Here is a 12,789-nt window from a genome sequence, read left to right as displayed (position 1 = left end):
CTCATGCATTAACAGACATTACACTTACTGACACACACACACACCCACAATGTACACACACACACACACAATGTACACACACACAACATACACACACACACTGTACACACACACACAACATACACACACACACTGTACACACACACACACAACATTCACACACACACACACACACACACACACACACACACACACACACACACACACACACACACACACACACCTTGCCTCTCTGTGCTGGTCCTGCATGGTTCCGGTCCTGCATGGTTCCAGTCCTGTTCTCAGTATGTTATCACCTCCCTCTAGAGGATATTGGACGAGTCACACGTCAGATAAATGATACTAATAATGAAATCCAGTACATAGTTCGCTCTCCTCACAAGGATTTAGCCATAAGATCCACCATGATGTAGTTTACACTATTTGAATTTTGCAAAAACACAAAAGAAATGGTTGTGTGCACGAAACTTGATATTTGGCATCTATGGACAAAGGTCTCTCATCTATGGACAAAGGTCTCATCTATGGACAAAGGTCTCTCATCTATGGGCAAAGGTCTCTCATCTATGGACACAGGTCTCATCTATGGACACAGGTCTCTCATCTATGGACACAGGTCTCATCTATGGACACAGGTCTCTCATCTATGGACAAAGGTCTCTCATCTATGGACACAGTTCTCATCTATGGACAAAGGTCTCTCATCTATGGACAAAGGTCTCATCTATGGACAAAGGTCTCATCTATGGACAAAGGTCTCTCATCTATGGACACAGGTCTCATCTATGGACACAGGTCTCTCATCCATGGGCAAAAGTCTCTCAATCTATGGACACAGATCTCATCTATGGACAAAGGTCTCATCTATGGACAAAGGTCTCATCTATGGACAAAGGTCTCATCTATGGAGAAAGGTTTCATCTATGGACAAAGGTCTCATCTATGGACAATGGTCTCATCTATGGACAAAGGTCTCATCTATGGACAAAGGTCTCATCTATGGACAAAGGTCTCTCATCTATGGACAATGGTCTCATCTATGGACAATGGTCTCATCTATGGACAAAGGTCTCTCATCTATGGACAAAGGTCTCTCATCTATGGAGAAAGGTCTCATCTATGGACAAAGGTCTCTCATCTATGGAGAAAGGTCTCATCTATGGACACAGGTCTCATCTATGGACACAGGTCTCATCTATGGACACAGGTCTCTCATCCATGGGCAAAAGTCTCTCATCTATGGACACAGGTCTCTCATCCATGGGCAAAGGTCTCTCATCTATGGACACAGGTCTCTCATCCATGGGCAAAGGTCTCTCATCTATGGACACAGGTCTCATCTATGGACAAAGGTCTCATCTATGGACAAAGGTCTCTCATCTATGGACACAGGTCTCATCTATGGACACAGGTCTCTCATCCATGGGCAAAGGTCTCTCATCTATGGACACAGGTCTCATCTATGGACACAGGTCTCATCTATGGACACAGGTCTCATCTATGGACACAGGTCTCTCATCCATGGGCAAAAGTCTCTCATCTATGGACACAGGTCTCTCATCTATGGACACAGGTCTCTCATCCATGGGCAAAAGTCTCTCATCTATGGACAAAGGTCTCTCATCTATGGACACAGGTCTCTCATCCATGGGCAAAAGTCTCTCATCTATGGACACAGGTCTCTCATCCATGGGCAAAGGTCTCTCATCTATGGACACAGGTCTCATCTATGGACAAAGGTCTCATCTATGGACAAAGGTCTCTCATCTATGGACACAGGTCTCATCTATGGACACAGGTCTCTCATCCATGGGCAAAGGTCTCTCATCTATGGACACAGGTCTCATCTATGGACAAAGGTCTCATCTATGGACAAAGGTCTCTCATCTATGGACACAGGTCTCATCTATGGACACAGGTCTCTCATCCATGGGCAAAAGTCTCTCAATCTATGGACACAGGTCTCATCTATGGACAAAGGTCTCATCTATGGACAAAGGTCTCTCATCTATGGGCAAAGGTCTCTCATCTATCGACAAAGGTCTCATCTATGGACAAAGGTCTCTCATCTATGGGCAAAGGTCTCTCATCTATGGACACAGGTCTCATCTATGGACAAAGGTCTCTCATCTATGGACACAGGTCTCATCTATGGACACAGGTCTCTCATCTATGGACAAAGGTCTCTCATCTATGGACACAGGTCTCATCTATGGACACAGGTCTCATCTATGGACAAAGGTCTCTCATCTATGGACACAGGTCTCATCTATGGACACAGGTCTCTCATCTATGGACAAAGGTCTCTCATCTATGGACAAAGGTCTCATCTATGGACACAGGTCTCATCTATGGACAAAGGTCTCTCATCTATGGACACAGATCTCATCTATGGACACAGGTCTCTCATCTATGGACAAAGGTCTCTCATCTATGGACACAGGTCTCATCTATGGACAAAGGTCTCTCATCTATCGACAAAGGTCTCTCATCTATGGACAAAGGTCTCATCTATGGACAAAGGTCTCATCTATGGACAAAGGTCTCATCTATGGACAAAGGTCTCTCATCTATGGACACAGGTCTCTCATCCATGGGCAAAGATCTATCATCTATGGACACAGGTCTCATCTATGGACACAGGTCTCTCATCCATGGGCAAAGGTCTCTCATCTATGGACACAGGTCTCATCTATGGACAAAGGTCTCATCTATGGACAAAGTTCTCATCTATGGACAAAGTTCTCATCTATGGACAAAGGTCTCTCATCTATGGACAAAGGTCTCATCTATGGACAAAGGTCTCATCTATGGACAAAGGTCTCATCTATGGACAAAGGTCTCATCTATGGACAAAGGTCTCTCAACGTAATATTTTCCAGATTAGTACCTAAAACAAGATGTCCGCAATTGACCAATAAACATTAACATGGGTGTGGTCTTGCACTAAAAATATAGAAAAATCAGTCAAGGATATTCAAATCCAATCACATTTTATTGGTCACATGCACATGTTTAGCCAATGTTATTGCAGGTTCCTCTCTAGGTTTCTTCCTGGGTTCCTGCCTTTCTAGGGAGTTCTTCCTAGCCACTGTGCTTCTACATCTGCATTGCTTGCTGTTTGGGGTTTTAGGCTGGGTTTCTATACAGCACTTTGAGACATCAGCTGATGTAAGAAGGGCTTTATAAATAAATGTTATTGATTGGTTGATGGAAAAATTATTGTGTTTCTAGCTCCGACAGTGTAGTAATATCTAACAATTTCACAACACATACCCAATACACACAAATATAAGTAAAGGAATGTAATTAAGAATATATAAATATATGGATGAGCAATGTCAGAGCAGAATAGACTAATATACAGTAGATAGTATAGAATACAGTTTATACATATGAGATGAGTAATGCAAAATATGTAAACATTGTTAAAGTGACTAGTGTTAATTAAAATACAAAAGTGGCCAGTGATTTCAAGTTTATGTATATAGGCAGCAGCCACTCAATGTTAGTGGTGGCTGTTTAACAGTCTGATGGCCTTGAGATAGAAGCTGTTTTTCAGTCTCTCGGTCCCAGTGGCTGGAGTTGAGTCAGTGTCAGTGTGTTGGCAGCAGCCACTCAATGTTAGTGATGGCTGTTTAACAGTCTGATGGCCTTGAGATAGAAGCTGTTTTTCAGGGTTTTTTCAGCTGCTGCGCCTTCTTCACAATGCTGACTGTGTGGGTGGACCAATTCAGTTGGTCCGTGATGTGTACGCCGAGGAACTTAAAACTTACTACCCTCTCAACTAATGTACCATCAATGTGGATAGAGGGGTGATCCCTCTGCTGTTTCCTGAAGTCCACGATCATCTCCTTTGTTTTGTTGACATTGAGTGAGAGGTTATTTTCCTGACACCACACTCCCAGAGCCCTCACCTCTTCCCTGTAGGCTGTCTCGCCATTGTTGGTAATCAAGCCTACCACTGTTGTGTCGCCTCAATTGGGTTGAGGTCAGATGATTGTGGAGGCCAGGTCATCTGATGCAGCACTCTATCACTCTCCTTCGTCAAATAGCTCTTACACAGCCTGGAGATGTGTCGGGTCATTGTCCTGTTGAAAAACAAATGATAGTGGTACTAAGCGCAAACCAGATCGGAAGGCGAATATCTGCAGAATGTTGTGGTTGCCATGCTGGTTAAGTGTGCCTTGAATTCAAAATAAATCACTGACAGTGTCACCAGCAAAGCACCCCCACACCATCACACCTCCTCCTCCATGCTTCACGGTGGGAACCACACACCTCCTCCTCCATGCTTCACGGTGGGAACCACACACCTCCTCCTCCATGCTTCATGGTGGGTATCACACACCTCCTCCTCCATGCTTCACGGTGGGTATCACACACCTCCTCCATGCGTCACGGTGGGAACCACACACCACTTCCTCCATGCTTCACGGTGGGAACCACACACCTCCTCCTCCATGCTTCACGTCGGGACCCACACACCTCCTCCTCCATGCTTCACGGTGGGAACCACACATGTTGAGATCATCCCTTCACCTCTTCTGCATGTCACAAAGACACAGTGGTTGGAACAAAAAATCTCCAATTTGGATACCAAAGGATACATTTCCACCAGTCTAATGTCCATTGCACATGTTTCTTGGCCCAAGCAGGTCTCTTCTTCTTATCAGTGTCCTTTAGTAGGGGCTTCTCTTCAGCAATTCAACCATGAAGGCCTGATTCACGCAGTCTCCTCTAAACAGTTGATGTTGAGATGTCTGTTACTTGAAGTCTGTGAAGCATATATTTGGCCTGCAATTTCTGAGGCTTGTAACTCCAATGAACTTATCCTTATCCTGCAGCAGAGGTAACTCTGGGTCTTCCAGTCCTGTGGGGGTCCTCATAAGAGCCAGTTAACTCTAATGACCTTATCCTCTGCAGCAGAGGTAACTCTGGGTCTTCCTTTCCTGTGGCGGTCCTCATAAGAGCCAGTTAACTCTAATGACCTTATCCTCTGCAGCAGAGGTAACTCTGGGTCTTCCAGTCCTGTGGTGGTCCTCATGAGAGCCAGTTAACTCTAATGAACTTACCCTCTGCAGCAGAGGTAACTCTGGGTCTTCCAGTCCTGTGGCGGTCCTCATAAGAGCCAGTTTCATAATTGCGCTCGATGGTTTTTGCGACTGCACTTGAAGAAACTTTCAAAGTTCTTGAAATGTTCTGGATTGACTGTAATGATGAAGTAATGATGGACTGTCATTTCTCTTTGCTTATTTGAGCTGTTCTTGTCATAATATGGACTTGGTCTTTTTCCAAATAGGTCTATCTTCTCTACACCACCCCGACCTTGTCACAACACAACTGATTGGCTCAAAAGCATTAAGGAGGAAATAAATTCCACAAATAACTTTTAAAAACGCACAGATGTTAATTGAAATGCATTCCAGGTGACGACCTCATGAAGCTGAATGCCAAATTCAAATACAGAGTTCAATCCCGGGCTGTATCACAAACGGTGGAAGTCCCATAGCATTGTTAGGGTTTAGCCAGGTAGGCCATCATTGTAAATAAGAATCTGTTCTTGACTGACTTGCCTAGTTAAATAAAGATAAAAAAAAAATCTAATGTTATTTATCACATGCTCCGAAATGCTTATATACAAGCACTTAACCAACAAAGCAGTTCAAGAAATATTTAAGAAATATTAAGAAAATATTTATCAAACAAATTAAACTTAAAAAAGTAACCCAAGAAAATTACATAACAATAATGAGGCTATATACACGGGGTACCGGTACAGAGTCAATGTGCAGGGTACAGGTTAGTAATGAGGCTATATACACGGGGTACCGGTACAGAGTCAATGTGCAGGGTACAGGTTAGTAATGAGGCTATATACACGGGGTACCGGTAGAGTCAATGTGCAGGGTACAGGTTAGTAATGAGGCTATATACACGGGGTACCGGTAGAGTCAATGTGCAGGGTACAGGTTAGTAATGAGGCTATATACACGGGGTACCGGTAGAGTCAATGTGCAGGGTACAGGTTAGTAATGAGGCTATATACACGGGGTACCGGTACAGAGTCAATGTGCAGGGTACAGGTTAGTAATGAGGCTATATACACGGGGTACCGGTACAGAGTCAATGTGCAGGGTACAGGTTAGTAATGAGGCTATATACACGGGGTACCGGTACAGAGTCAATGTGCAGGGTACAGGTTAGTAATGAGGCTATATACACGGGGTACCGGTACAGAGTCAATGTGCAGGGTACAGGTTAGTAATGAGGCTATATACACGGGGTACCGGTACAGAGTCAATGTGCAGGGTACAGGTTAGTAATGAGGCTATATACACGGGGTACCGGTACAGAGTCAATGTGCAGGGTACAGGTTAGTAATGAGGCTATATACACGGGGTACCGGTACAGAGTCAATGTGCAGGGTACAGGTTAGTAATGAGGCTATATACACGGGGTACCGGTACAGAGTCAATGTGCAGGGTACAGGTTAGTAATGAGGCTATATACACGGGGTACCGGTACAGAGTCAATGTGCAGGGTACAGGTTAGTAATGAGGCTATATACACGGGGTACCGGTACAGAGTCAATGTGCAGGGTACAGGTTAGTAATGAGGCTATATACACGGGGTACCGGTACAGAGTCAATGTGCAGGGTACAGGTTAGTAATGAGGCTATATACACGGGGTACCGGTACAGAGTCAATGTGCAGGGTACAGGTTAGTAATGAGGCTATATACACGGGGTACCGGTACAGAGTCAATGTGCAGGGTACAGGTTAGTAATGAGGCTATATACACGGGGTACCGGTACAGAGTCAATGTGCAGGGTACAGGTTAGTAATGAGGCTATATACACGGGGTATCGGTAGAGTCAATGTGCAGGGTACAGGTTAGTAATGAGGCTATATACACGGGGTACCGGTACAGAGTCAATGTGCAGGGTACAGGTTATTAATGAGGCTATATACACGGGGTACCGGTAGAGTCAATGTGCAGGGTACAGGTTAATATTGAGGCTATATACACGGGGTACCGGTACAGAGTCAATGTGCAGGGTACAGGTTAGTAATGAGGCTATATACACGGGGTACCGGTAGAGTCAATGTGCAGGGTACAGGTTAATAATGAGGCTATATACACGGGGTACCGGTACAGAGTCAATGTGCAGGGTACAGGTTAGTAATGAGGCTATATACACGGGGTACCGGTACAGAGTCAATGTGCAGGGTACAGGTTAGTAATGAGGCTATATACACGGGGTACCGGTACAGAGTCAATGTGCAGGGTACAGGTTAGTAATGAGGCTATATACACGGGGTACCGGTACAGAGTTAATGTTCAGGGTACAGGTTAGTAATGAGGCTATATACACGGGGTATCGGTAGAGTCAATGTGCAGGGTACAGGTTAGTAATGAGGCTATATACACGGGGTACCGGTACAGAGTCAATGTGCAGGGTACAGTTTATTAATGAGGCTATATACACGGGGTACCGGTAGAGTCAATGTGCAGGGTACAGGTTAATATTGAGTCTATATACACGGGGTACCGGTACAGAGTCAATGTGCAGGGTACAGGTTAGTAATGAGGCTATATACACGGGGTACCGGTAGAGTCAATGTGCAGGGTAAAGGTTAATAATGAGGCTATATACACGGGGTACCGGTACAGAGTCAAAGTGCAGGGTACAGGTTAGTAATGAGGCTATATACACGGGGTACCGGTACAGAGTCAATGTGCAGGGTACAGGTTAGTAATGAGGCTATATACACGGGGTACCGGTACAGAGTCAATGTGCAGGGTACAGGTTAGTAATGAGGCTATATACACGGGGTACCGGTACAGAGTCAATGTGCAGGGTACAGGTTAGTAATGAGGCTATATACACGGGGTACCGGTACAGAGTCAATGTGCAGGGTACAGGTTAGTAATGAGGCTATATACACGGGGTACCGGTACAGAGTCAATGTGCAGGGTACAGGTTAGTAATGAGGCTATATACACGGGGTACCGGTAGAGTCAATGTGCAGGGTACAGGTTAGTAATGAGGCTATATACACGGGGTACCGGTACAGAGTCAATGTGCAGGGTACAGGTTAGTAATGAGGCTATATACACGGGGTACCGGTAGAGTCAATGTGCAGGGTACAGGTTAGTAATGAGGCTATATACACGGGGTACCGGTAGAGTCAATGTGCAGGGTACAGGTTAGTAATGAGTCTATATACACGGGGTACCGGTAGAGTCAATGTGCAGGGTACAGGTTAGTAATGAGGCTATATACACGGGGTACCGGTACCGAGTCAATGTGCAGGGTACAGGTTAGTAATGAGGCTATATACACGGGGTACCGGTAGAGTCAATGTGCAGGGTACAGGTTAGTAATGAGGCTATATACACGGGGTACCGGTAGAGTCAATGTGCAGGGTACAGGTTAGTAATGAGGCTATATACACGGGGTACCGGTAGAGTCAATGTGCAGGGTACAGGTTAGTAATGAGGCTATATACACGGGGTACCGGTAGAGTCAATGTGCAGGGTACAGGTTAGTAATGAGGCTATATACACGGGGTACCGGTAGAGTCAATGTGCAGGGTACAGGTTAGTAATGAGGCTATATACACGGGGTACCGGTAGAGTCAATGTGCAGGGTACAGGTTAGTAATGAGGCTATATACACGGGGTACCGGTAGAGTCAATGTGCAGGGTACAGGTTAGTAATGAGGCTATATACACGGGGTACCGGTAGAGTCAATGTGCAGGGTACAGGTTAGTAATGAGGCTATATACACGGGGTACCGGTAGAGTCAATGTGCAGGGTACAGGTTAGTAATGAGGCTATATACACGGGGTACCGGTACAGAGTCAATGTGCAGGGTACAGGTTAGTAATGAGGCTATATACACGGGGTACCGGTACAGAGTCAATGTGCAGGGTACAGGTTAGTAATGAGGCTATATACACGGGGTACCGGTACAGAGTCAATGTGCAGGGTACAGGTTAGTAATGAGGCTAAAACACGGGGTACCGGTACAGAGTCAATGTGCAGGGTACAGGTTAGTAATGAGGCTATATACACGGGGTACCGGTACAGAGTCAATGTGCAGGGTACAGGTTAGTAATGAGGCTATATACACGGGGTACCGGTACAGAGTCAATGTGCAGGGTACAGGTTAGTAATGAGGCTATATACACGGGGTACCGGTACAGAGTCAATGTGCAGGGTACAGGTTAGTAATGAGGCTATATACACGGGGTACCGGTACAGAGTCAATGTGCAGGGTACAGGTTAGTAATGAGGCTATATACACGGGGTACCGGTACAGAGTCAATGTGCAGGGTACAGGTTAGTAATGAGGCTATATACACGGGGTACCGGTAGAGTCAATGTGCAGGGTACAGGTTAGTAATGAGGTATGGATAATATACAGCGATTAGCAGCAGCGTAAAAACAATGGGGGGTGTCAATGTAAATAGTTCGGGAAGCCATTTGTTTAGTTGTTCATCAATCTTATGGCTTGGGAAAGAGAATACAGTAGACGGCATGTGTCCGAAAGTGATTGATGACCTATTTTATGTGTCACATGGTTACACTTTTTCAACCAAAAACAGGGAGTTTTTCTGCTGCCTTGCAGATGAGAGAATGGCTTGAGATAAGACTTGCTCTATGTCAAATCAAACAGGCCCTAAGTGGAACATCCCTGCCAGGGTACGCATTGGAAGAGGAAGTCTGCGGGCGAGATGATTTGAAAGACATAAGAATCTCTTCAGTGGCATGTAGTCCAGACTCCAAACTGACCGTTTTAGGTTGTGCCGAATTCATTAGTTCAAATGCAACCAAATCAGTTAGTTCGTATGTATTTTCAAATGCCTGCACAGAGGTCAACTATTTTGTGTCTGTCTTTAGCTTTAGGTGGGGAGATTGTTTTAAAGTCCTTGAAATGATGAAACAAGTGGAAAATCTTTTCCAACATCGTGAACATTTACAGCGATGGGCCCTTCTGTCCTCAAGACATATGTCACGGGTATCGTTGGAAGTAGACCAAAGTGCAGCGTTGTGAACATTTACAGCGATGGGCCCTGCTGTCCTCAAGACATCACTTGGGCCTAAAGGCAAGTTATGGAAAAGAAAACATACGAAACCTGGAAGGCGCTGGAGATCAAGCGTGGAAGAGACCGTGTCTGAACCAGGCACTTATTGACGAAGGGGATTTAGAGATGGATGGGGGTGTTGGTTTACAATAGATCCTTCACAAGGGCTTTTTCTCTAAGAAAGGAATTAAATAAGAATTAGAAATAAATGAATATATGGTATTGTTCAATAATATGTAAGCATTTTGGCACTAAAGATTTTTAAAAAATTGAATTTACATTGAATGAAATATCAGGCTCTGTCTCTTTCCCTCAACAGTTGTGTCAGCTCAAAAACACATGCTCTTTCTCCGTGTGTGTGTGTGTGTGTGTGTGTGTGTGTGTGTGTGTAAGGTCTTTGAAACAATTGTCTGAAAACAGTGGGGGTTGTCACGTTCGTTATAAGGATCGGACCAAGGCGCAGCGAGGTACGCGTACATTCTTTTATTTAACTGAATGAACACTGAACAAACTAACAAAATGAAATGTGAAGCTACACAAACGAGTGCTGACAGGCAACTACACATAGACAAGAACCCACAACAGAAAGTAGGAAACAGGGCTGCCTAAATATGATCCCCAATCAGGGACAACGATAAACAGCTGCCTCTGATTGGGAACCATATCAGGCCAACATAGAACCACAAAACCACCAGACCTACAACAACCCTAGACAAACAAAACCCTAGACATACAAAACCCTAGACAGACAAAACCCTACACATACAACACTAGAGTACCCACCCTAGTCAAACAGAGATATCTAAGGTCGTGACAAGGGTACTGTGGCGTCCGAGGAGCTCATGACCTCTGTCTCCCCCCTCGGGTGTGTGACAGTGTTCATGAGATCCATCAAAGACGAGAAAATGTCTGACGTGCTCACAGCATGACGATGGGGATTTACAACAGCCCCTTCATAAGGCCCTTTTGTCTAAGCAAGGAATTTGAGAATAATTACATATAACAGGCTCTCTCTGTCTCTGTCCTTCAAAGGTTGTGTGTGTGCGTGTGTGTCTGTGTGTGTGTGTGTGAGCATGTGGAAGGTCTTTTAAACAGCTTTCTGAAAACTGTGAGGTCATGTGGCGTCCGAGGATCTCATGACCCCTAAACCTCCAGAAGACTTCTCAGCATATTGTAGGGTCAGCAACAACAACAACACGTCAGGAAACACTTTTTATGTATTCTCGTGAGGTCTCCTAGGGTGGCTGTCTCATCCATCCTCTTTTTGAAAGGGTAATTGTACTCTTTAAGATGGGCCCTAGACTTATGACTTACACAGATCCGTTTTACCCCCTTTAACAACCTTTTAATGCACTGGGCTAAATCAGGGGCACACGGAGTGTTTCTTGGTCGTCTTAAACGTATCTACTGTGAAACAAAAGTGTACACCTCACACACAGGGTTATGGACTTAAAAAAGAAGACACCTGTAACATGTCAGATATAGTTTAAATCTATTCATTTACGAGTTTGCATCCCAATATGACACTTTAAATACAAAACACCTATTATTGAGCTGTACACTGAGATGCTTAGTTGGTCAATATTCCCTCCAGTGATTCATCTTGTCAACATGGGACCCATAAATGGAGCAGATATAGTTGAAGTTTTACATACACCTTAGCCAAATACATTTAAACTCAGTTTTTCACAATTCCTCATATTTAATCCTAGCAAAAATTCCCAGTGTGTGTGTGCGTTGTTTAAGTCAGGGCCAATAGATTAGCAGGTTCTGTAGAGAATAGACCTCAGAGAGAGCTGCTGCTGTAATCCCCTCCTGCTGCTGCTAATGAACACACACACATGCACGCTCGCACATGCACACACGCGTAACGAACACACAGCTTCTAAAGCCATGACATAATTTTCTGGAATTTTCCAAGCTGTTTGAAGGCACAGTCAACTTAGTGCATGTAAACTTCTAACCCACTGGAATTGTGATACCGTGCGTTATAAGTGAAATAATCAAGGAATTTGGGAAGTGGTTGAAAAATGAGTTTTAATGCCTCCAACCTGTGTATGTAAAGTGTATGTAAACTTCCGACTTCAGCAGTGTCTTATACCAATCTATCTTTATAGACATTCATCCATAACAAGGCCTCGGAGGCCCCTATAGTGTCCAAAAATCTCTCCAAAATGTAACCCATCTTTATTTTCATGCATATAATGGCTAACTATGATTAGAAACAATGATTAGAAACTATGGCCAACTATGAAAATAAATTATGAACAATGTCACTCAATGTATACCATGTCACTCAATATATACCATTTCACTCAATGTATACCATTTCACTCAATGTATACCATTTCACTCAATGTACACCATTTCACTCAATGTACACCATTTCACTCAATGTACACCATTTCACTCAATGTACACCATTTCACTCAATGTATACCATTTCACTCAATGTATACCATTTCACTCAATGTATACCATTTCACTCAATGTACACCATTTCACTCAATGTATACCATTTCACTCAATGTACACCATTTCACTCAATGTATACCATTTCACTCAATGTATACCATTTCACTCAATGTATACCATGTCACTCAATATATACCATTTCACTCAATGTATACCATTTCACTCAATGTATACCATTTCACTCAATGTATACCATTTCACTCAATGTATACCAT

General features: G+C 44.0%; 1 protein-coding gene across 1 annotated transcript; it reads right to left on the bottom strand.

The window, feature by feature from the left end:
• Window positions 1–1,172: 1,172 nt before the first annotated feature.
• On the bottom strand, window positions 1,173–5,141 carry LOC135503809 (uncharacterized). The gene is made up of 3 exons (XM_064921944.1): window positions 5,076–5,141; window positions 1,490–1,727; window positions 1,173–1,321 (listed from the first exon to the last, which is right to left on the bottom strand). The coding sequence occupies exons 1-3, from the start codon at window positions 5,139–5,141 to the stop codon at window positions 1,173–1,175; spliced, it is 453 nt and encodes a 150-aa protein (XP_064778016.1).
• Between the last annotated feature and the right edge of the window lie 7,648 nt (window positions 5,142–12,789).

This window comes from Oncorhynchus masou, chromosome 18, assembly GCF_036934945.1.
Source record: "Oncorhynchus masou masou isolate Uvic2021 chromosome 18, UVic_Omas_1.1, whole genome shotgun sequence".
NCBI classification, from domain to species: Eukaryota; Metazoa; Chordata; class Actinopteri; order Salmoniformes; family Salmonidae; genus Oncorhynchus; species Oncorhynchus masou.
This window is presented reverse-complemented; position numbering and strand designations above follow the sequence as displayed.

Coding starts and splice junctions, on each gene's coding strand:
- LOC135503809 (XM_064921944.1), bottom strand. CDS start 5,141: ATGAAACTGGCTCTTATGAGGACCGCCACAGGACTGGAAGACCCAGAG. Junction 1,728..5,075: donor AGTTACCTCTGCTGCAGAGG/GTAAGTTCATTA, acceptor CTTTGTCCATAG/ATGAGACCTGTGTCCATAGA. Junction 1,322..1,489: donor TGTGTCCATAGATGAGACCT/GTGTCCATAGAT, acceptor CTGTGTCCATAG/ATGAGAGACCTTTGCCCATG.